At 42.4% G+C, this 25624-nt stretch overlaps 1 protein-coding gene across 11 annotated transcripts in view; it reads right to left on the bottom strand.

Annotated features, from left to right (window-relative positions):
• The window catches only part of DLG2 (discs large MAGUK scaffold protein 2), a 1465131-nt gene that overhangs the window by 194917 nt on the left and 1244590 nt on the right, over positions 1-25624 (bottom strand). For 6 of the 11 annotated variants that reach the window (XM_045020521.1, XM_045020529.1, XM_045020548.1 and 3 more), the window contains one exon: positions 13912-13980. The exons of the other annotated variants lie outside the window; for them this stretch is intronic. In XM_045020521.1, the coding sequence (XP_044876456.1) occupies positions 13912-13980 (69 nt within the window). The remainder of the gene's footprint in view (positions 1-13911; positions 13981-25624) is intronic. 11 annotated transcript variants of the gene reach the window in all.

The following is a 25624-nucleotide window of genomic DNA, read 5'->3' as shown; positions in this document are numbered from 1 at the left end:
CAGCACAGTTGCCACCGTTCTCTTTTCTCCCCCACATCCAATTTCTGCTTCCTTCTCTCAGGTTCTTTTCTGCCCTATTCTCTTACCAGAGAGGAGTAATTCAGGCTGGCTACACAGATAGCCTGCGCCTGCAGTTAGTAGCCTCTGAGCTGCTCCTGTGGAACTGGCTGTGTCATGCAGGAGCAGGTAGGGAAGGTGGGTAGCTTTCACAGAACCACCAACAGTGTTAGAAGGATAAGGTGGATTTTAGGTCATGCCATATTTCCTTCCCCTAATTCAATCCTCCAGGACTGACCAATACGTAACAGTAATAACCATATGTATTAATCTCACATATAAAACCCTATGTAAATATATGCAAATTGGGCATACTAACAAAGCTCAGCAAATAATAATAAATTAATACATGAATTAGGGGTGACCCTCAAATTCCTGGCAGGCTGCCAATTCAGCATCCAGGGCTGCAAAGGTTGTTAAAGGGACATTACCATGGCCTGTAGAGGTGTGACAGATGGCAGAATCCAGCCCCATCTATTTTTGAAATTGGGTACTTACTAATTATATTATAACACCTTAGACTGTTAGAATTTGAGGTGGTGGGGGGGAAGTCTCATTTACTTTTTAACTGTTATGCTGTTTGTTCATATTTTGCAGTTCTTTCAGCTCTGACACTGAAAACAGATGTCAGTTTAACTTTTGTTTCTAGCAATTTTACTTTCTATCCCTATTCACAGTCTATCCCTATTTAGGCAGATACTTAAACTTGTGTTCCACAGACTTCAACGGGACTTAAGCACAAATTTAAAGTCAAACACATGCTTACGAGCTGCCCTTAATAGGGATGCTCCCCTAAATCAGGCCCTATGAGTTTCTCCCACTATTTTTTCCCTCCTTTAGACTCCCTGGGCCACCCTTCTTTGCACACAGGCATGCTTGTAACCAAAGATTTAATTTCCCCCACCACAGTTTTATGAGGATGGATTAATGACAGTTTATTGTACTATTATTGCTCATTGTCTCAACTGCTTTGGGGAGTATTGGGAGACTGCTTGAAAAATTAAAAAAATATATAATTACTATACCTGTTCAAAGCCTTTGGGCAACATTTCGTTGATCTTCTGCTCTCCAAATAAATAACAATACAATTTTCACTTAGAATGCACTCATGCTCCAGGGCTTTTACATGGAATACAAGACCAAGACTTCCCACCATGCAGGAAGAGGCGAATTTTGCAATCAAGATCTACTCTGTGCTGCTGAGAAGAGAATTCTGCTTTCTATCCTTGTGTATGGCTTGCTTAATTTGGGGAAAAGTATGCACTATACAAAACAATATTATATTACTTTACAAAGCACTTTATGTGTGCGTATAAGCATTTCAATTTGCTTCTGGTTAAGCAACTGAAAAGAAGCTAACCCACTTTTAGCTACAATGAGATTTTATTCTTTATTTTAATACTATCATTGATTGGCCTTTTTGTTTCCCCAGCTATAGGGGCTGATTTGTAATCAGGTCTTCCACCTGTCTCCTTGTCTGTGCCTGCTGTTTTATGGGTGCAGATGATGATGGCAGGATGTCTAAATATCTGATTGTGTCCATCAACACAGACATTTTAAATAACTAAATGACACCAATTACACCTGCAAATAATTGTGGGTACAAAACTGCTCCTGCAATCATTTTTACCCACAAACTCAGGTAAGGAGATTGGGGGGGAATAGAAGGCTTAGTTTTCAAAATTTAGCTTATATACCCTGTTCTCCTCTTCAATGTAGGCACGTAACTCCCGGTGACAATCATGGCAGTTGAATTCATGCCCAAAATAAAAGAGCCATGTGTATGCTCTGTGTGTGTGTGTGTATATGTATGTATGTGTGTATTAGGAAATTAGCTCAAATACTTGTTCATATGGATGTGAGTGTACAATGTAGGTATCAGGGGATTAAAAGGGTAGCTAAAATGTGTGTGTTGGTAGATTTATTACTATAAAAAAATAATATACAAATATATATATCCTCAGACTGCCCATCATCCACACCTCCTTTTGATTTCCAGAGCTGAGAAGCAGGAGCAGAAAATCTAACGTAGAACAACAATTGTTACAACATTAAGCACAATCTGCTAAAAGTATTGGCAGATTTAAACTTAACTATCACAGAAAGAATAGCTAAGTTCTATGGGCAGACGGAGGAGTGAAATATGATTTTTGATGGGTGCCTTGCATTGCTGAGCTATTAGTCATAATAATGAAGTTAATTTCTAAGCTTTGTTCTCTACTTTTTGTCATTAAATCTACAGCGTGAGATTTTTCGTCACTGAATATCAGCCATTCTGAATGACGTTCTTCTGCCATTCAACATAGAATGAATCACACTGAAGTTTCAGGAATGAAAAAAGAAAGCACTCTGCAGTCAAATTAAGAACTTAAGTTTCCCATTTGTTTCCAACAGAAAGCAACCTGGAAACCATCATCTTGTATGTCGGACATCACCTGTAAATACAAAGTGATATCTTCTGAAAAGTTCCCAGAGTTTGGGAGCCATTTCCAAATGAACTGGAAATACAAGCTGGATGGACCCCCATGCTTTGTCTGGAAAGAAAGGAGTTAAAACTTTTGACCTATTCTGCAAATGTTGCTTGGACTGAAGCTGTGGTTGAGAAATAGAAATACTGGATAGTGCAAGTGATTTGCTACCCAAGATGAACTAGTTAGCAACAAGACTCACTAGGCAGCATGTAGTTGGTCCCCAGGTCAAGTATTAGCAGCAGTAGAGAATCAACTCAGGCATTTTGATGCAAGAGGAGTGATAGGTGATTTGCATTGTCATATGCCAGCTTTGTTTTTTGGCTGTAGGAAGATTTCTTTCCTTTTTGGGGGTGTTTTTAAGTATCAGGAAGTCCCCCCGCCCTTCATGTGTTATTCTTGAACTAAAACCTGTCAGGTGAGGGCCCTTTTTTTGCACCACCACTCCAGCTGGCCTATCACGCTTTCAGTTTTCTTACAACTGCTAGTTTCACCTGATGAATCTCACTATACATCACTGGATTTCCTATTGAATAACCTGTCATCTGAACCAAGAACATCTGAAAATCTTGCCAACAACTATGGCGCACATCTCTGGACAATAATATTGGGATATTAGGAAACCTCACTTTCTATGTAGCCAAAGTGACTAGTCTTTATGACTGCTTAATTGTTTTCTAAGTGTGGATTTTATTTAAAAGATGACAACGTTTAAATTATTCACAGTTATTATTCCTGGGACTCAAAAATGGCCATGTTAGTAAAAAAATAAATAAAATAAAATAAAAATCCCTCAAAATCTACTTCAGATCCAAAGCAGTAAGTATGACACATGTAATCTGTAGGCAGTTTTAGGCAACTGAGGTAAAAACCTCCTAGAAATAGGAGCTTATAACAGAAAAGGTAATGGACTCTCAGTACAAATATGAGAGCCTCTGTTGTATACAAACTGTAAGTGGCACATACTGAAGGAAGCAATAAGCATGAATGTTAGGGAGGGAAGGTGGCCTTGAGTGTTAAACCAGGGGATGAGAAGTAAGAGCTATTGAATTCTAATCCGGTCTCTGCTGCTTACATTGGTGTTATTTTGGGCAAGTCACTTTACCTGTCTCTACCTCAGTCTCCCTATCTATAAAATGGGAATAATAATACTTCCCTACCTCACAGGAGTGTTCTAAGGCTTAGCATATTAGGGATCAAATGTTAAATTGCAATAGAGTCCACAAGGAGCAGTGCTGCCCCAGTGGGAGTTCTTGCAAGAATTACACCTCAGACACAATGCCTTGAGAAGCCAATACAGAAGGGAGGGGTAGGGACCATCACAGTTTCACCTCCTTTCCCCCTTACAATACATTAGTGACACCACAGGAGCTCACCAACAGCAATGGTTGCTATGGTATCTACATGTCTCCTTGTGCCCTCCCCTTGCACACCCGCACCACAGGGGACCAATTGAGTCCGTAATGCTCTAAAAAGCACAGTGGGGTTTTGAACTGAAAGACACTGTAGAAGTACAGATATGATAATTAATAATACTTTAAATATAGTAAGGAGAAAAGTAGATCAGAACAGGGCTGTTTTACTTTGCCACAACAATGGCAATAATAAAAGAAGCAGTCACACAGAACAAAGATGTACTCTTGTAACCTAGCAATGCGCATCTCTTCTGTCATCTCCAATAGGTCATAATTCATGTCAGAGCTCCAGGGCTTTGGAATAAATGTAAACTGGCAGGCTTACTCCTGTGTGGGAAAAGCACGTTAAATATTCACCAATAGCGATACTGTATTCCAGTCTTTGCCTTCCTTTTACCTAGTCTATCTTGTAGTCCCGCGCTGTAGCTATGTACAGACCACTGACTTCAGTGGGATCACAGTTAAGTCAATGCTGAGCACTTCTGGAAATCCTACCCTTCTTCAGCTAATAAAACATGCAATGAGTGGGTGGAACTCTGATAATTCTACTTCTCTTTCTCTTAGACCTGGGTTACCCTAGAAAATTAGGCTGGCATAAATATGTTGTTCAGGAGTGTGAAAAATCCACGCCTCAGACTGGTGTAGTTAAGCCGACACAAGTCCCTGGGTAGAAAGTGCTAGGTCAACAGAAGAATTCTTTTGTCAACCTAGCTACCACCACTCAGGGAAGTGGATTCCCTATGCGGATGGAAGAATCCCTCCCGTCAGCATAGGTAGTGTCTATGCTGAAGAGCTACAATGGCGCAGCTGTGCCACCATAGTGTTAGGTGTAGACATACCCTTAGCTTTTGAAAAGAAGCAGCTGGTATCTCTTTGGGTCATCCTTCCTCTGAAGGAAGAATTCTCTGCTAGTAATATTAATAATGTCCGTAGCACCCAACTGTGATATCATAACAAGAGAGTGCCATAGGACCCACCCAACCTGGACAATCGGATCGGTTAGGTCCTTCCTCTCACTGGCTCCCTTTGCATTTCACACCAAATAAAAATTCCTCACATAAGTTAGCTCCCTATTCTGTGTCTGTCCTGCCTCTTTTCATTGCCCTTTTCACTTCAATTTGGTCTGATCTAGTATGTTAATTCCTGTGTAATGAACAATAAACACGGTGAATGTTGACCTGGGTACACTTCAGAATGTCAACCCTGGTGTTAAGGCCACACTCCAGTCAGGTAATTAAAATCTGTTTACTTGGATGCCACACAGGCTAGGCTTCCACTCAACCATTTCAGCACACATTAAAATTGTCAATGTCTTGCCTATACTAGTTTTAGAACATGCTAGCCAACACCTTCTAATTATATGTTTTAAAATCCTCATCAAGATAAACCAAAAGTGATTTACTACAAGTAAAGAAAGATAGGAGGTAGCATTAAAGTAAAATTTAATTACTTGAGTAGAGTTTGGCCCATGTGTTAAGATAGTTGAGTTGAAGTGTAAGCTGCCCCCTAGGCTTTAACTCTACCTTAACATGTGTTAAAGTAGTTTGAGAATGGCTTGGGTTATGTCTACACTGCAAAAATAAAAAATTGTTCTTAACATGGGTTAGCTAACCCAAATTCTAACTCAGGTGAAAATAGCAGTGAGGACACAACAAAATGGCTTTTAACTTGGGTTAGCATATTTAGTTTGACCCCAGTTTGGAGCGAGCATCCCAGTGTAGGTAGACAGACTTGTGCTAGTGGGGCATGAGCTAGCTTGCAATATATAGCAGTGTGGATTCTGTACACCTGGCAGAGACTTGGGCTAGCTACCAAAGCTCAGAGCCAGGAGGCTGGGTGGGCTTGATAGCCCGAGCTGTGGCAACATCCTCACTGCTATTTTTAGGGCACTAACTTAAATCCTACTAGCACAAGTCTGTCCACCTATACTGGGAGGCTCACCTTGAGCTGCTAACCTGCATTAAGAGCCTTGTTGCTTTGTCCTCACTACTATTTTCACCTGAGTTAGCTAACATGGGTTAGCACACCTTTAGTTAGAAGGTGTTAGCTGATATCTATTAACGGCACACTTAAAACCTAGTCAAGACAAACTCTGTGTGAAGTTGCTGTGAGCTGTTTAATGTCTGCTAATATTTTACCCCAGAGGTGGCTTTAAATCAGTTGTGCAGGAAGTGATCTTTCTAGCCCTTAACTCAAAAAGCTTTTGTGAGGTTCAGTTATTAAAAGTGTCCATTAGGCACTTTGAGACCCTTGGCTGAACTAGGCTACAGAATTCACAGGGCTGCAGAAAAGACTGCTGTCATTCTCCTTTCCTTACTCCTCCCCAGTCTTTTTTCTCTCTTCTTTTGTCTTGCTGCTCTCTTGAGAACCAAAAAGTCTATTCAGTTAGTCTGGGCTGTAACCTGAGAGATTTATTTTCTTTTTTCAATTTTGTAACAAGAAAAAAGGCATACATTAGCACATTATTATTGCTATAATAAAAGTCTATATTAAATCTCCCAGAAACTTTCAGAAAGATGAGACTGAACTAGAGTGTAAATGGTGAATTCTTTGCTACTCTAAGGCACACTATTTTTTAATTTGACTTTATATAAAGTATGCAAGTTTTTTTAACTGATTTAGAATTTCATGTAAAGTCTACCCTGTATTTATTATAAGACATAAGGAAACAACTCTGTATTAGCACATTTTCAGGATCCACTAACCCTGAAGAGAAGTAAATGAAACTCTTCTTCATGTTACACCCCCACATTTATGAAATCAAGATAGCAGCTGCCAATGCTGTACCACCCACACTGAAGACTTTTCACACATTGTTATGACCTAAGGTTCAAACTTATTGGTCATAGGTCTCAAAAGTCTCACTTTGCCTGCTACAGTCTTTACATAATCTACCATCAAATGTCTCAGACTAAGCTCCTACCTTTCACTACATTATTTGCAGCATTGCATTATGGGAACATCAAGACCAGCATTTTACAACGTGACCACTGATTTCGATGCTTCAACTGAGACATTTGGGCCTGATTTCCAATAGCACCGAGCACTTGCACTTCTCACTAGAGACAATGGTTGTGATTGCTCAGAAACTCTGTAAATCATCTGCAAGGTGTGTGTGGCGGGGGAGGGGGGGGAATCCTGGCTCCACTGAAGTCAGCAGGAATTTTTCCATTGACTTCAATGGAACCATGATTTCATCCAAGGTGTCTCAAGTTGAGCACCTAAAAATTGAATCAAGGGCTGGCCCAAAACTGTGAAATGAACTCCCCCAAGATCTAAGGGCCATCACAAACCTCCCCACCTTCCCGTGGAAGTGCTTCTCCTCTTGGGGAGAGGATGAGAGAATCATCACAATGCTGCCATGTAGTCACATCATTTAATGCACTGCTGTAAGGTCCTCCAACACAACAGTGATGATTGCAATATAAGAAACTATATACCATTACCTCAATATCAGCGGCCACTTTTGAAAAATCATCTGCTTTGCTTGCCTTGTGGATGAACATTGTGAAATTAATGCTAATGGGAGCAGGTTATGCTAACAGTAGACAACATTCTGACAAGGATTTAGTCCCTGGTTCTGTTAAAACTCATCCATTTCTTAACTTTATGCATGTGAGCAGTCCTAGTAGTTGCTTCAAGTTAAGCAACTATGTCTTTCCAGGGTTGGAGTCTTAATTTGGTCCTTCCCCTAGGACTAAGTCTCAACTCTCACCCACAAGAAAGAGTGATTGGCCACGAGGCAAAGCCATTCTTAGGTAGTGTTATACAAACACCTCTGAGCACAGTGTTTATTTACTGTGTGTAGATCCACTAATGTTACTGCTGAGTGGTAAGAGCTTGTAGGATTGAGCCCCAACAGAGCACAGGAATAAATTATATATATATTACAGTGCCCAAAGAAGACACCAAAGTCCTTGCCTTGAAGGCCTTGCAGTCTTTTTTGACATGACAGAAATGAGAGTGACCCACAGGCAAGGATAAGGTAATGGAAGACAAGCGCTAATGCAACAGGATTACTCAGCCATCTGTTTGGCCATGAGTATGTCTCAAGAGTTCCATTAAACTACTAATTATTTTATTTTGAATTAACTCACTTCTTGCAAGTGTCCAGTCTACATTTAGGCATCTAAGACCCAGTTTTAGGTTCCACTGTGATTTACAAAACTCTTGCCAAACCTTGTAGGTGCCTAAACTAACCCTGAAAATGTAGGCACAGAGTAACAGTTCTCTAGGTGCCTAAGTTTCTGTCTCTGAGCACTGCTGCCTCACTCTAGACTTCCAAACACCTGTCTCCCACTTAAGCCGTAGTGCAATTCACAAACCAGGGAAGATAGGTGTTTGCCTCCCTATCTCGTCTGCAGGGCCTGATCTGGTAGGTATGTTCAGAGGCCCCTACCAGATCAGATCCCATTCAAAATCTGTGTGCGTGCGCATGCGTGCGTGCATGCCCACCTTATAACTTTTAGCCTAGTAATTACAGCACTCACCTGGCATGTGGCAGACCAGGTTCAATTGCCCTGTTTGAGGGGGGAAAGGGGCTCCCACCTCTCAGGAGAGTGCTCTAATCACTGGGCTAAAAGTTAGAAAGTGAACAGCAATGCCAAGGGCTCCAAGAGATAAATCCAGGTTGTGAGGCACCTAAGAGTCTATCTCTGTGATGGGGCGGGGCTTAGCACCCCCCTCCATCAACACTATCCCCCTCTCATTGGCATCTCTGTTGCCTACCTTAGGCAGCTCCCCGCTTAGCATGCCACCTGTTGTTAATCACATTCTTAGGCATCTATGTTTCCTCATTCATTGTATACAGAGCCCAAGCACCAAATTCTGGCTTTGTGAATCACAGTGTTGTTTCCACATTTTCTAAAAGTTAGGTGTTGTGACACTGCATCACAATGCCTAAGTCCCTTTGTGAATCTAACCCTAAGGCATACAACCTCAAAGGCTTGATTTGAACAGGGGTTAGGTACCTAAATGCCTCTGAAGATCTGGGAATAAATCATCTAATTGACTTCAGTAAGATCACTCACAGTGCCTAAAAATGAAGCACACACATAAGTCTTTGTAGGATTGGATAAAATTACCAATAGCACCAAAGTGACTTGAGAATTTGTCATTTTCAAAAGTGACTCAAGTCCAGTGAGAAAGATGTTGCTGTAATGAAGACATGAGATGGATGAAAGCCTAGGTGAGATTTTAGCTGTGTAAACCAAACCTGCAATTTTCCAGTGTTTTTGGTGCACTGGGAAACAAACCTGTTTTGTGTGTGTACCAGAGCAGGGATTCAAACCTAAGTCTACCACATACTAGGGGCATATGGTAACCACTGGGCTACCAGTTATACACAGAAAGCTGGTGGGGTATGGCAGTATCATAGAACAGAATCATAGAATATCAGAGTTGGAAGGGACCTCAGGAGGTCATCTAGTCCAACCCCCTGCTCAAAGCAGGACCTATACCTATTCCCCAACTAAATCATCCCAGCCAGGGCTTTGTCAAGCCTGACCTTAAAAACCTCTAAGGAAGGAGATTCCACCACCTCCCTAGGTAACCCATTCCAGTGTTTCACCACCCTCCTAGTGAAAAAGATTTTCCTAATATCCAACCTAAACCTCCCACACTGCAACTTGAGACTATTATTCCTTGTTCTGTTATCTGCTACTACTGAGAAAAGTCTTGACCCATCCTCTTTGGCACCCCCTTTCAGGTAGTTGAAAGCAGCTATCAAATCCCCCCCACCCCATTCTTCTCTTCTGCAGATTAAACAATCCCAGTTCCCTCAGCCTCTCCTCATAGGTTATGTGCTCCAGACTCCTAATCATTTTTGTTGCCCTCCGCTGGACTCTCTTCAATTTTTCCACATCCTTCTTGTAGTGTGGGGCTCAAAACTGGACACAGCACTCCAGATGAGGCCGAATAGAGGGGAATGATCACATCCCTCGATCTGCTGGCAATGCCCCTACTTCTACAGCCCAAAATGCTGTTAGCTTTCTTGGCAACAAGGGCACACTGTTTACTCATATCCAGCTTCTTGTCCACTGTAACCCCTAGGTCCTTTTCTGCAGAACTGCTGCCTAACCACTCGGTCCCTAGTCTGTAGCAGTGCATGGGATTCTTCCTTTCTAAATGCAGGACTCTGCACTTGTCCTTGTTGAACCTCATCAGATTTCTTTTGGCCCAATCTTCTAATTTGTCTAGGTCCCTCTGTATCCTATCCCTACCCTTCAGCGTATCTACCACTCCTCCCAGTTTAGTGTCATCTGCAAACTTGCAGAGGGTGCAACCCATGCCATCCTCCAGACCATTAATGAAGATATTGAACAAAACCGGCCCCAGGACTGACCCTTGAGGCACTCGGTTGATACCAGCTGCCAACTACACATGGAGCCATTGATCACTACCTGCTGAGCCTGACAATCTAGCCAGCTTTCTATCCACCTTATAGTCCATTCATCCAGCCCCTACTTCTTTAACTTGCTGGGAGACCGTATCAAAAGCTTTGCTAAAGTCAAGGACTAACATGTCCACTACTTGCCCCTCATCATCACCACTATCACCTCGTTCTCTTCTGGCTGTTTTGTGAATGGCTGAATCTATTTGTGCCAAGTTCACAAATAGTCTGAGGTCAATCAAAACTGCATTTTTCATCAATAAACTATTTGCCCAAATAATGTTGCCCAGCTGTATTTTTATGAGACTTTGGATAGAAATTTCAAAAGCACCTATGTGATTTACGAGCTTAAGTGCCATTTTCAAAAGTGATTTAGCTCATAGTAGCCTAAATCCCATTGACTTACATTGACATTTAGGCTCATATAGGGCAGATTTGTAAAGGTATTTAGATGCCTAATGATAGAGATAGTCTTACACTTAGATTGTAAGTCCTTTAGGGGCAGGGACTGTCTTTGCACTGCATTTGTACAGCACCTAGCACAGTGGAGTCCTGGTCCAGGACTAGGACACGTATGTGCTGCAGTAATACATAAATAATAATATCTTTCAGCTTCCAGCCCTTGTGACTGGAAAGGTGTAAAAAAAATTGCAAGATTTTTTAATTATGGGAAAAGGCAATTTTTATGCACTTGTTTCTAACTCAAAAAAAGTGGACATAATCAAATATTTTGATGAAAATATTTAAAGATAATTTCAGTCCTAAGAAAAACATCACATTGGAAAGCAACGTGTTCAACACTTGCAAAGCAGCACAGCGAATAAAACATTTGAGCAGTTTGTAGCAGACTGTGTGATGAGTATCCAAAAATCTGTGAACAGGAACATCTTGGAGATATTGTCTGTGATAGACTTGTTGACGAATTTTGAGTGCTCATAGAAAGTGATGATTTTTTTCCGGCACAATTTCTCTCTCTATGCAGATTACCCTACTGAAGTGAACTCTAGTGATTGTGAAGTAAGACCTGCTAGCTACTTCTGTGCTGCAGGTATGTGATGCAAATGCACATGCCACATGGTCTCACAAAGCTGATTTGTTTGCTTTGGTGTGCTTACATTACTGGAATGACAGCTTTTCAAAGAACACAGATAAACAGCACCAACACACACGGGTTGCAGCAGAAGCCAGAGAAAAGGATCACGTTCACTCAATGTTTTATAGGTTAATAAAAAATGTTTGAAAAGTACAAATAAATAAACAAACTTTGGAAATACACATTTGCAAGTGAAAAACCCTCAGAACAAATGGATTTTGATAAAAAACCTGAAGTAAGCTGATCCAGGTAATGTTGGATATGAAGGAAAAAAACCCTGTTCATTAAATAGAGGCCCTTAATATAGTCATTCACATGCTAGAGCACAACATAACGCATATATGGAAAATGTGTTACCATAGGAACCACTTTGCTGAACTGAGTAGGGGCATAGAAATGCAGGGAAGGGATAGATGCATTTAATGAGAGTGTGAAGATGAAGAATACTATTGGGAATGAGATGCAGTCAAATACATGTGATTTTGGCCAGACAGTAATAATATGATTAAATTAAAAAGATATAGGAGAAAAAGGAACCATAATCTTACAAGTAATCTAGATGAATCTACACAGGTGACCAGGAGACAAACAGCTTTCTAAGTACTCATGAATGGCAGAGAGACATAAGTTTTATTGTTCCAACACTAAACCAACAAAATTATGTATAAGTGTTATATAACTGAAGTAAAAACAGGAGTAATACCAGTCATGATTTACCTGCACTGAATTCAAAAGTCAATGATGTGCATTAGCAGATAATAAAAGACGGATTGGAGAGTGTGAAATTGAGGATAAATTAGAAATATGTTGATATTTTGGAATACTGACGAATGTGACCCCCTATTTCAGATGCTGAGAGAAAAGAAACATAAATCCAAAGCATTGTGTTCAAAACAACTATTAAAAAGAGAAGTATTTAAGACCCAATTAGGGATCTGCAATCAAACAGAAGCAGGCAGACAATACCAAAGGCTGCATTATGTATTATCTGAGAAAGTGCTTCCTAATTTGAATGTGCAAGACTCTGTTCTTGTACAATGCTCAGATGGCTAATGGAAACCACTTGCTGTTGAGCACGCAAGAAATATTCCTTTATTCTTTGTTCATACAAAAGAGGAAACACCCAAGAGTTAAAAATTCACGGTATGTCACACTGTGAGAAAAACCCACAGCATTGAGTCTCAGAGCCCAGATCTGCTGACTGGCTGGCGGGACTTGGGTTGCAGACTGAGCTAAAAATAGCAGTGTAGACATTCTGGCTTGATCTGCAGCTAGTCTCTAAGACCCTCCCCGCTTTGCAGAGTCTTAAAGCCTGGGCTCCAGCCTGAGCCCAAACATGTACACTGCAATTTTACAGACCTGCAGCCCAAGCCCTGTGAGCCCAAAGCAGCTGACCCAGGCCAGCCACGGCCATGATGCAGGTCTTTTATTGCAGTGCCAACATACCTCCAGGTACAAAAGACTTGGTCTAACATAAACAAAAACAGCAAGGAACAAGTTATAAGATTTAGGTGACTCTAATAAGGGATATACAACACAGCATGATTGACTTGAAACAACTCAGACAAATTAGCAAGAGACGCAAAAAATAAAGACAACGGAAAAGACTTTAAGCAAATGGAAGTACCAGGAAAAGAGAGAATATCCAGTGAGAGACTCATTTGCAAACCAGTAAAATGAAGACACTGTATATGCTGATATTTGTAGTAAAACTAAGTGGAAGCAAGCGGACAGATAATCCTGCACTTGATGAAAGTCAGTAATCTATTCCTGATTCTTTGGACAAATGTATTTTGTTTTTTGTAATTTTGGCCCTAATTCAGCAAAGCATCCCTCTTCAGGGCAGCATTTAAGCACATGCTTACCTTCAATTTAAAAGACAGATTACTGTCTGGAAGACAAAACAATCTAAAGGCCAAAACTAGAATTCCTTATTCAATCCACAGTCACTGACGTCAATGGGAGTTTGCTCAACTATGTGCTGAGAGTAAAGACCTGAAAATATGGCCGTAATATTTTTGATTATTTCAATATTGAATTTTCTGTTCAGTGCAGAATATAAATATATTGAACCACTGAACTCAATAATATTAACAATTTCTTAGATGATGTACAGTACACCAAAAGTGTAAACTTCATGCAATATGAATAAAATAATCAAACACATTTGCAAATCTATGAGTTATTTCAATATTCCTCCTTTGTAACAGCATGGGAAGTATAGGGAAAAATGGGTTACACATTCATCAAATAACAGAGCTTCTGGCTCAAGGTTTCAGGGGAACACAAGCTTTAACGCTTGAGTAGTTCACCTGAGAGTGGAACTACTCAGTTGTGGAGAAAAAGGCACTTGTGATCAAGTGGGCTGTGGACGCCTTAAGATACTACCTACTGGGGGCCCCCTTCATGCTTGTGACCAAACATGCTCACCTGAAGTGGCTAAAACAGTCAAGGAAACAACCCCCCAACTGATGTGATGTACCTCACCTTGCAGTCCTATGCTTTCACAGTGCACCATCAGGACGGTAAAGACCATACCAACACCGATTTCTTCTCCTGATTGGGAGAAGGAAACTTAATCATCCCAGTTTCCAGGAGATGGACCTGCGCGTGTGTGTATGTAGTAAGGTGGAGTGGCCTCCCTCTGAACTGGAGAGTGAGGGACCACTACATTCCCCCTGGTGGGCCGAGCTAAATTCACCCTGCCCCCCTCACTGGAAGTCCCAGTTAGTACTGAAGCACTGGAAGGAGCAAATGTCTTTTCCAGGCAGCTCTTGATAGGATCCCGGACTATGCCCCGAGTGGAGACGTGCCCTGCAGTCAGAGGAGGCAGGCAAATGCCTCGAGGAGCTGTGGAGACTGCTGGCTGCCGAGTGCCCAAAGGAGACAGTGGACCTTTTGGACTGCAGAGCCCTACACCCAGACTGTGGTAGGAAGTAGCCCAGGGGAACCAGACTTAAGTCTGGTCTTGCTGCCGGAGAGTGAATCAGCATGTTTCAGTAGGATCCCCGCTGACCCACTGGTGGGATTCCCCACCACTGTTTGGGGCCTGGGCTGGGACCTGTTGTTGTTGGGTGGGCCCAGGTCCCCCTACCCTCTTACTCCTGACACCCTCCTCTCCCCTCCCCTCCCCTCCCCGCTCCCCCCGTTTTGGCCAGAAGGCCTGGGCTGTGTTGTCTCACCCCAGCTAGAAGCCTGTGGAGCCATACACTATTAATTGCTGTATGCCCCAGCCAGGCAGCTGTGGGCTAAAGATTGTTTGTGCTCTGCTCTGCCCAGCAGGCCAGAGCACCCTTATAGACAGTGAATTATAGACTGTTACTTACTGTCTGCCCCAGCCAGGAGGCTGTGGGCTAAAGACTGTGTTTTAGCCTGCCTCAAAAGCTAGAGGCCCCCTATAGATAGGTACTTGCTGCCTACCCGAGCCAAGAGTTTGTGGATAAACAGACTATTTGGGTGCCACTCCCCAACCCCCCCAAAGGGCCTGCGCTTCCCTGTATAGACCAAGGGACCACACCCAACAGGATTATTCAGAACAAAATATAGACATTATGGAGATGAACATTTCAAACAATAGAAACTGCACAAACTTCTGCAGGACAGGCTGGGTTATATGAGCCATGAGGTGGAGAAATGGTGGTTATTTCTTATATTTGGAAGGATCTCTATGCTTTCTCACAGTGACGTAGAAAACTTTGTGACGATGACGAATACGTATCTGCAGTTAATTTTTCCATTTTAAGAGTGAAGGAATTGGACTAAAGCAGTAAAAATCTCACTGATCTCAGGGTCAGTACATCATCTCCTGTTGACATCACATCTCACATTTCAAATGTTTTCTTACTGTAAATTCTCTCTAGTGCAAATTTCAATGTTATAAATGTTTTGTTTTCAAAGACTGGAAGCATATTTAATACAACAATAAAATCTCTGGGTCTTGGTAAGCTACATTAAGCACTAGCTTCAGTGAGTCATCATTAACAGCGGATGTCTTCCAAGTAGATCTTAAGATAGAAAAAAAACTATCAATCATTCATTCCACATCTTTTGGGGAAAATACTCTGATCCATGGCATCATTAACTAATGCAAATATATCAGTTATGACAATCTATACTAGATATATAACTAGCTATATTAGTTATGATGCATGGAATATATAAAATACATTTTCATCTATCCTCACTTACCCATCCTTCTCAATGAATATTGAGAATATTTTTTTCTACCTCTTTATATGAAGAGTTTGCATTTGTATGTTTGCTGCAATTGCTATTAAAGCTCATTGACCTGCACTTGACTGAAATAGCCCCTGGAAGGCAGGAAAAACAGCTTTTGCAAAACTGACTGCCACATGAATACCAAAATAATTAATCATGATTAATCTGATTATCATAAATCCCAAAGGAGGGTAATGCTTTGCCATGTCTTATAAATTGTTGCCCTAAGTTTGTGGTTAAGAAAGGGCACATCAGTTTATAAAGGGTGGTCTCTTGTTATATTCTATTCCCACTGAAAAAAAATATAACCAAGGCCCCTCTGATCTGGGATGCAGGGAAGGTAGCACCTTCGAGCCAATTCCAATTGCATGAGAATTCTGAGAGACATTTCAGTGCATTCAGTGGCACTACAGTGGGAACATGTTGGAATTGAGCAACTGGGTTACTTTGCTGTAATCACCATTTCAAGTACCCAAAACGTCTGCCAGGAGGAAGTGGCACCTTCCACAAAATCTCTCTAGGGAACAGTATGTGATCTCACCAGGTCCCAGCAGTAGAAACTGTGAGGTGGCCAAGGGGCCCCTCTTTGTCCTATCAGCACTGGAGTCAGGCAATAATAGAGCAGTAAGGCAGCAAAGGGACACATCAGGTTCGAAGATTTTTGGGCAGAGAAAACAGGGAAGCACAGGCTTCGTGAGACCTCTTTGAGCCCCCTTCCCAGAAGCACTGCCACTGGGATGGGCACACTGAGTCCCAGGCAGTTGTAGCCTCTCAGGGTATGTCCACACTGCAATTAAAAAACATGCAGCTAGCCAGTGCAAGCTGACTTAGGCTTGCAGAGCTTGGGCAACAGAGCTGTTTAACTGCAGGGTAGCTGTTCAGGCTCGGACTGGAGGCCAAGCCCTAGGACCCTGTGAGAAGGGAAGGTCCCAGAGCTTGGGCTGCAGCCTGAGCCAGAATGTAGATATAGCCTCAGGCTCCACTGGCATCAGTGAGAATGAGATCAGGATTCGTGGAGGCCCAGTAGAGAAGCTCACGTGAATTAGCTTCCTTTCTCTAAAGGTCCTTATATAGCCAGCAGCTGCTCTGCGACTTATAACACCAGGCTGACAATTCTCTGCAACAGTCTTGCTTGGTCTTCCCCACCCCAGGAAGGGAAAGCCTACAAAGACCTTTTTTTTTTTTTTTTTTAAATAAACCAAAGCAACTACTTGATCTAATTGTGGCAATACTCGTCCCTCCCCTCCCCCTTTGGTGCTCCACCCTTCCCCAAGTCTTTGTTACTAGCCATTGTTGCAGTATGTCTAGACAAGTATCAGAGGGGTAGCCGTGTTAGTCTGGATCTGTAAAAGCAGCAAAGAGTCCTGTGGCACCCTATAGACTAACAGAAGTACTGGAGCATGAGCTTTCGTGGGTGAATACCCACTTCGTCAGATGCATGTCTAGACAGAAATTCTAAGCTCTTTGGGGCAGGTATCATGCTTATGTGTGCTCTAAAGCAGTGCTTCTCAAGCTATCTGATGTGGGGGACCAGCAATTTTTTTTCCAGTGTGCCAGGGACCGGTGCTATATTATTATCCTATTCAACGCTCTTATGAGGAAACTTGCCGCAGACCAGCAGCCGATGGCTCGCGGACCGACTTTGAGAAGCACTGCTCTAAAGCACCATGAACACTCATGGTACTGTATAAACAATCATGTTCTGCCTGTGCTTCAGGTCTGACTTTATTTTAATGGCCATTATCTTGAAACCCGTTAGAGACAGAACCAAAGCTGAATTCCATCAGGAAGATTGTACCAATAGCTTTCAAGTGGTATAGAGCATTATTAATACTGAAGTCTAGGAGTTTGAGAATATTGCTTGCTAGAGTCATACTGGATTTGAAGTGGGAAAACAAAAGCAAAATGGTATTTCAAATCACCTATATTTAAACTTGATTTAAGTCCTCTCATTTATTATATTTTTTCAATATTTTTGTTCTTGGATTACAATTATTTAAAATTCCACAGTAGATTTGCCAAAATTCAATAGATGTTGATCTTTATACTTCACAGTACTGGCAGGATCAGATTCTTATGACCAGCAAAGTTTCTAAGGGGAAATGATGATTCTTTTACTTTAGTGAGTGGCTGTTTTGAAAATAACTACTTGGTTTCTGAGAGCAGGTTAAAACAGGAATTGAAGTTAATTGGAAGCACAACAATTAGCAATATCCTCCTATAGCTCGATATGGTTAATTTTGAAAAATAACAGAAAAGTGAATGAAGGGGTAGAATAAATTGCTAAATTAAATTCTCACACGTTCTGGGATTATTGGCTACTGTAACACTAGCAGAGCGTCCACGTGCCAGAGAGTGGGAACTCAGGAAGAGCAAAGCAGATTCATTTAATGTTTTGAGTGGTAGCAGCCTCTGAGCAAACAGAGTGGGGAAAATGAATGCTAAAATTATCCATATGGAGAAATACAATCAGAAAGCCGGAAACTGACTCATTGATTACAGTGATTACAGGAGCTGATTATAGTGTCTACACCTAAAATAAGGATCAACCTTCTGCTGGCCCCTTTGCCTATTGTTCAGCGCTAATACTAAAGAACGGCTTGCCATAGTGTAACGCCGACAGATCCCAGTCGTTGGCGGGCGGGATCGAGCCAGAGATCTCTGGAGCTTAATGCATGAGACTCTACAGCATGAGCTAAAAGTCAGTTGCCTGTTAGCTAAGGCTATAGAGCAGACTCATTAATTGCTCTCCAAGTGGTCTCAGTGCCATTGGATGGGACAGAACACCACACCCAGAAGGTGTGTGGGTTACAATAGCTTCAGCCCTGCCTACGTCTCATTGCTTACCATTCCCCATTATTGCCCAATGTTTCACAAACACAGCTTCCTTTCAGTTCCTTCCTGCCCCTGCGGCCCTTGAAGTTTCAATAACAGCTGTGCCTCTTCCCACATTGTCCATCAGAAGTGTCCTCACTCTCTTATAAGCTACTCAGCCACCATCACTTCCAAATCCTCCCTTCAAATTCTAATTCTTCCCATAACATCCAGGTCTGCCGAGCAATTTGTATCTAACTATAAAAGAAAAATAGTGATGACAAGAAAATAAAAGGAAGTGTGAGTAAAGCCTTAGTACCGTCAGTCATATTCCTGTTAGACCAAAGTTTCTAATATTTCCTTGTTTTCTTCTTGTTAGGGGCAAGACCTTCCCTTTGTGTAAGTGAGATGACAAGCAAGCCTTACCTGATAAAAATGATAATACAGCAAGAATTTCTTGTTATCTGTAACTAGTCTAAATTTAGCCAGAGATGTAATAGATGTATGGGAATCTAAGGTCTGACATTCAGCTCTTGAGTCAGAAATTTCTTCCTTCTTGACTGAGTCATTTTATTCACGCCAGGAAAGATGTGCACTTTCTTATTTAAAAAAACAACACCTATTCTGCTTTTGGTTTTCGAAACCTGATTCAGAACTCATTCACAATCAGTTGTGGAATCTAAAAAAAAATATAACAAGACCATTGATATTGAGAGCATGGAACTGAGAGCAGGAGTATTTGAATGGGAATGCAAAGAGTTTTGAATAGGAATGTGAAAATGGCCAATCAGCATCAGATGAGGGACAAAGACTGCAATTACAGTCTCGGTATTTGGGGGAGTACAAGGGCTGCATCTGGACTCAACTTGGCAGAAAAGGGGCAAGGAGTAGTCCTGGCTCCACCCACCCCCATGTCAGCTAGTGGTGTTTCTAGGCCATGTTTGGTGAGAGGACTATACTACACTCTTTAAAAAGGTGTAGTACATAATTCCTGCATTTCCAGTGCAATCAGGGAACCCCAGGAGATGTGATGGCTGACAGCTCCATTCTAAAAGCATGATCTAGCCCTAAGTGAATTCAGAAGACCAGAAATTGTTAACAGTTTGTTCAGTTCCATTCATATTGTCAGGAACAGCCAAAATAAAACTATATGATTTTACAAAAAATTCCAGATTCTCTAATTTTTTATGTAATATTACATTGTCTTTAATCAATACTGAGGTTAATCATTAGCTTATTACTAAAATCTTCTTGATATTTGTGAGCAGAATCAATATGAAGCTCTAAATTAGCTCATTCTAAATAGAACAGCAGCTAATTTAAGATTAGATGAATTAAATTTGTTTGCAGAGACTTAACTGAAGCATAGCGTCTAAAAAATTTTAGACGCATCACCATTAAGTTACAGCTTTAGAAGACAATCCTTTTCAGGCTGACTGAACAACCTCTCTAAAAGCAGACAAAAGCACTTAAATCTCTTCTACAGAGGTAAGACCACTGTGTGTATGTACAGCACCTAATGCAATAAGACCCTGAACATGAGTGGGGCTTCCAAGTGCTAAATAATAATGAATAAAGAAACAGCCTATGTATCTAAAGGATTTCTAGCCCATGCAGATCACCCTTGTTGAACTTGAGTGAATGCATCTGAATACAAAGAAGCCCAGAATTGTTCTCAGTATGAGGCACTGAGCTGCTTCCGTGGGATTCTGAGCACTCTCTCTTCCTAATTGAAGTAAATGGAGTTGAAAATATTCAGCATCTCACAGGATCAGGCCTTAAGACTGCACCTCAGCAGATTGAGAAGTGAAATAACAAGGAAAGTGAGTGGGATATTGCCATGGTAATCACAACATTTAATTTGATAGACTAACAGCAGATAACTCTGTTGTACAAGGCAACTGCAAGCTGGAATCCAAAAATGGTAATAATTTATGGGGACAAAAGAACTGAATTCCTAGAAAAGCCTACCTTATCAACAAATAAATAGATGATCAGATATGACACCTCCTTCTAAATTGTCTCATGCTCAGATAAGGGTTTCCTGTGTGTCCCTGAGTAAACTTGACAGGAATAATAAAATAGGGATAAAAATGATCACTTTCCTAAATTCTGAAAATCACGGACAACACATAATGATGTACTAATTGTAACAAAGTACAAATGTGTCATAAAGAAGCTGTACAAATATTAAAAAAAAAAGTTTGGACACCACCTGTTTTGGGTGGATAGATATTATTTATCCCTATTTTACAGATGAGAAAGCTGACATAGCGGTTAAGTGGCTTGCTCAACATCCCAGAGCAAGTCAATACCAAAGCTAGTGCTTGGGAATCTCTATCATCTTGTCTCATTGCCCGTACCCTAGACCAGTGATGGGCAACCTGCGGCTCGCGCCGCTTCCCACAGCTCCCATTGGCCGGGAACGGCAAACTGCAGCCACTGGGAGCTGCGGGTGACAGTGCCTACGGATGGTCAATATAAACACTGTCTGCGGATGGTCAATATAAACACTGTCAATATAAACACTGCCAGCGGATTACCCTGATGGCCCGCATGTGCCCCGTGTGTCGCAGGTTGCTCACCAGTGCCTTACATGATCTCAGCGGTTGCTCCCACTTCTCCCTGTCATTCCATGTGGTGGTGATAGGAGATGGGGGAATAGGAGTCTCATTCATGGTTGCTGAGGGCATTCAGCAGCTTACAGGATAGTACTTCTGCTATCATATAAAGATATAGACTGATCTTTCCCAGAGCTTCTAAAAGTTATATACCACTTATCTGCTTCACACAAGAGTGCCACTCAATTCAGCGTTCAGTTTAATGGTGTCTCTTTCTGAGCTATGTTTTGAACTTACGTTATCTTAGCTGAACCAATTTTCTTCAAACTGAAGCTTAGATCTCAATAAGATCAACAAAACCAGTCAAGACAGAAATTTGTACCTTAAGCAGTTTTGGAGTTATCTGAGCAGAACCCTAGGGGAAAAGCATGTGGTGTGGAACAAACTCGACGCGCTGAAAAAAATTGCTCCATTAATTTTATTCAAACTTTCCAAAAATATTCACCTCTGGGTTGAAGACCAAGTAGGGAAAATTTTAGCCTCAAAGGATAGTATCGGGGGAAAGTCATAAGCAATTAAAAAACAGGGAAGGTGAAAATGGAAGCTAGACTTCAATTGTAACTGAAACATGTGGCTCATGTTCATGCTAAAATAATAAGTAAATAAAATATAATAAAATTGAGTAATTAGGAACAATGGATTGGTGATACCAGATCAGAACATTGGCTAATTAAGTCCAGTATCCTATCTTTAACAATAGCTGGCAGAGAACTTCACAGCACAGAAAGTAACAAGACGGGTTTCTTTAGGTATGTTAGCAACAGGAAGAAAGTCAAGGAAAGTGTGGGCCCCTTGCTGAATGAGGGAGGGAACCTAGTGACAGAGGATGTGGAGAAAGCTAGTGTACTCAATGCTTTTTTTGCCTCTGTCTTCACAGACAAGGTCAGCTCCCAGACAGCTGCACTCTGCAGCACGGTATGGGGAGGAGGTGACCAGCTCTCTGTGGAGAAAGAAGCAGTTCGGGGCTATTTAGGAAAGCTGGACGAGCACAAGTCCATGGGGCCGGATCCGAGGGTGCTAAAGGAGTTGGCCGATGAGATTGCAGAGCCATTGGCCATTATCTTTGAAAAATCATGGCGATCGGGGGAGGTCCCGGATGACTGGAAAAAAGCTAATGTAGTGCCCATCTTTAAAAAAGGGAAGAAGGAAGATCCAGGGAACTACAGGCCAGTCAGTCGCACCTCAGTCCCTGGAAAAATCATGGAACAGGTCCTCAAAGAATCAATCCTGAACCACTTAAAGGAAGGGAAAGTGATCAGGAACAGTCAGCATGGATTCACCAAGGGCAAGTCATGCCTGACTAACCTAATTGCCTTCTATGACAAGATAACCGGCTCTGTGGATGAGGGGAAAGCAGTGGATGTACTATTTCTGGACTTTAGCAAAGCTTTTGATACAGTCTCCCACAGTATTCTTGCCAGCATGTTAAAGAAGTATGGGCTGGATGAATGGACAGTAAGGTGGATAGAAAACTGGCTAGATGGTCGGGCTCAACGGGTAGTGAGCAATGGTTCCATGTCTAGTTGGCAACCGGTATCAAGTGGAGTGCCCCCAGGGTCGGTGCTGGGGCCGGTTTTATTCAATATCTTCATTAACGATCTGGAGGATGGTGTGGACTGCACCCTTAGCAAGTTTGCAGATGACACTAAACTGGGAGGAGTGGTTGATACGCTGGAGGGTAGGGCTAGGATACAGAGGGACCTAGACAAATTAGAGGATTGGGCCAAAAGAAATATGATGAGGTTCAACAAGGACAAGTGCAGAGTCCTGCACTTAGGACGGAAGAATCCCATGCACTGCTACAGACTAGGGACCGAATGGCTGGGCAGCAGTTCTGCAGAAAAGGACCTAGGGGTTACGGTGGACGAAAAGCTGAATATGAGTCAAAAGTGTGCCCTTGTTGCCAAGAAGGCTAATGGCATTTTGGGTTGCATAAGTAGGGGCATTTCCAGCAGATCGAGGGATGTGATCATTCCCCTCTACTCAGCACTGGTGAGGCCTCATTTGGAGTACTGTGTCCAGTTTTGGGCCCCACACTACAAGAAGGATGTGGATAAATTGAAGAGAGTCCAGCGGAGGGCAACAAAAATGATTAGGGGGCTGGAGCACATGACTTATGAGGAGAGGCTGAGGGAACTGGGATTGCTTAGTCTGCAGAAGAGAAGAATGAAGGGGGATTTGATAGCTGCTTTCAACTACCTGAAAGGGGGTTCCAAAGAGGATGGATCTAGACTGTTCTCAGTGGTAGAAGATGACAGAACAAGGAGTAATGGTCTCAAGTTGCAGAGGGGGAGGTTTAGGCTGGATATTAGGAAAAACTTTTTCACTAGTAGGGTGGTGAAGAACTGGAATGGGTTACCTAGGGAAGTAGTGGAATCTCCTTCCTTAGAGGTTTTTAAGGTCAGGCTTGACAAAGCCCTGGCTGGGATGATTTAGTTGGGTTTGGTCCTGCTTTGAGCAGGGGGTTGGACTAGATGACCTCCTGAGGTCCCTTCCAACCCTGAGATTCTATGATTCTATGAAATTCCCCTATTCCCCCACTCCTAACATAGAAACTTCATAATGCATTATGCTAACTTCACAATGCTGTACATAAAAGGACACATTCTTTGTATTCCCTGCCAAGCATCTTACAGCCTGAAATATGAGATTTTTCATAACATGTTGCAAGCTGAATGGTAGCATCTGCAAAATATACAGAAAGTATCTGAAAAACTGTAGTCTGCAGCAGGCACTAGAAAACCTGACAATCTAACTGTCATCACATGCACATCAAAACTTTATTAAAATGTACTATTCTTCTTAGCTACTAATAATGAACTGTGCAATAGGCAATTAAATGGCGCACACAGGGCTGAAAATAGTATTGCAGACCAAAAAGCAATTTGTTGACTTTATAATTGCAACCTATCTGAAGAACACTACTTCATAACAGATTTTTAATAGCTTTTAATGAACAGATGACCTGTTTAAAACATGTTTAATTAAGGATTTGAAGAAATCTACTGCACACATTGCACGGCAACTGCCAAAACGATGTAGTTAGACAGATCAGGTGGGTGAAGTGATATCTTTTATTGGACCAACTTCTGTGGGTGAGAGTACCTGACCCCAGTGGTGTAGCTAGGACAGGAAAACTGGGTGGGTCCCGATTTTCGGGTGGGCAGGCAATGAGAGGGGCAGAAGGGAGGGGGGACCCACCTCCCCACACCTCCTCCAGCCACCCCTTACCACTCAGCAGGCACCAGAAGATGAGATTGCCTGGGGCACACAGGCTGCGGGGCATGCCTGTGGGATGGAGGGAGGCCCCACTGTGGCTCAAGCTCTGCCCCCTCCTCTCGACCCCGGCTCGGTGTCTGTCCACTCGCGTCCCTCTCCTGCTGGTGTCGCATGCTGCTGCCCCGGCTTCCGGCCACAGCACTAGCCCCTCCCAGACCTGCTCCCACTAGGCACACTCCACCTGGGACAACTCACCCCCTCACAGCCTGTGGATTTGAGGCCCTGATTTGGGTAGGCCTGGACCCTAAGTGGGTGGGCTGCCCATCCGTGGCTACGCCCCCCGCCTCACCCACCTCTAATAGCCTGGAACTGACAAGGCTTCAACAACACTACATAAATAAAATGATGTCATTGTTATTTAGGAAACAAAGTCAGATTTCAGAGTGGTAGCCGTGTTAATCTGTATCAGCGAAAACAACGAGGAGTCCTTGTGGCACCTTAGAGACTAACAAATTTATTTGGCATAAGCTTTCGTGGGCTAGAACCCACTTCATCAGACTGTATACAAATGCTGAGGTTACAAGTACACTACCGCTCTGAAAGCAGCAGCTGCGGAGCTTCCTGCAGCCAGTGGAGATTCCTGGAGGTGGAGGTGGATCTGATCTCCCCATGGTGCTGGGAGCCTTCAGAACTGGCAGCAGCCACGGAGCTTTCTGCAGCTGGGGGAGGTACCTGGAGGTGGGTCTGATCTCCCCACAAGAGTGGCCATGCAGGGGAAGAGGAAATTTCATTCCTCCCCAGTCTGACTGATTAGCAGCTGGAGCCCCTGGCTGGGGCACTCCCAGCCCAGCCCCTCTAATAGCTAGATTTCACAGGGGAGGTCTGATTTCACGGTCCGTGATGTGTTTTTCATCTACGTGAATTTGGTAGGGCCCTAGTTATGGTCAACAGAGATGAGCCTAGACCATCAAATTCAGACCTGGATTACAAACCTCCTATGTAAAGAGATGTATGAAGTGGATATTTTGTTTTAGATTATTTGAAGAGATGCCAAGTGGATTAAAACCTGGATTTTAACTGCTTGCCAAAACTGAGGATGTTCCATTCTGTGGGTTAAGATCAGGCAGATTTTCAATGATTAGGCACACAGATTCCTACCGCCCATTTATAGTGAAGTCCTTCTACGCCTGCTCACCATAGTGCCACTCGATTGCGGTATAGAAGTTGGCAGTATTTAGTAGTCTTCTGTGCAACCAGTTTCATCTCTTGCAAACAGGGGCGGCGCTATGTATTTTGCCGCCCCAAGCATGGGAGTCAGGTGGCTTTCG

Source organism: Mauremys mutica, chromosome 1 (genome assembly GCF_020497125.1).
Source record: "Mauremys mutica isolate MM-2020 ecotype Southern chromosome 1, ASM2049712v1, whole genome shotgun sequence".
Classification (NCBI taxonomy): Eukaryota; Metazoa; Chordata; order Testudines; family Geoemydidae; genus Mauremys; species Mauremys mutica.
Note: the sequence above shows the minus strand (reverse complement) of the source record. Positions and strands in the feature narration are given on the sequence as shown.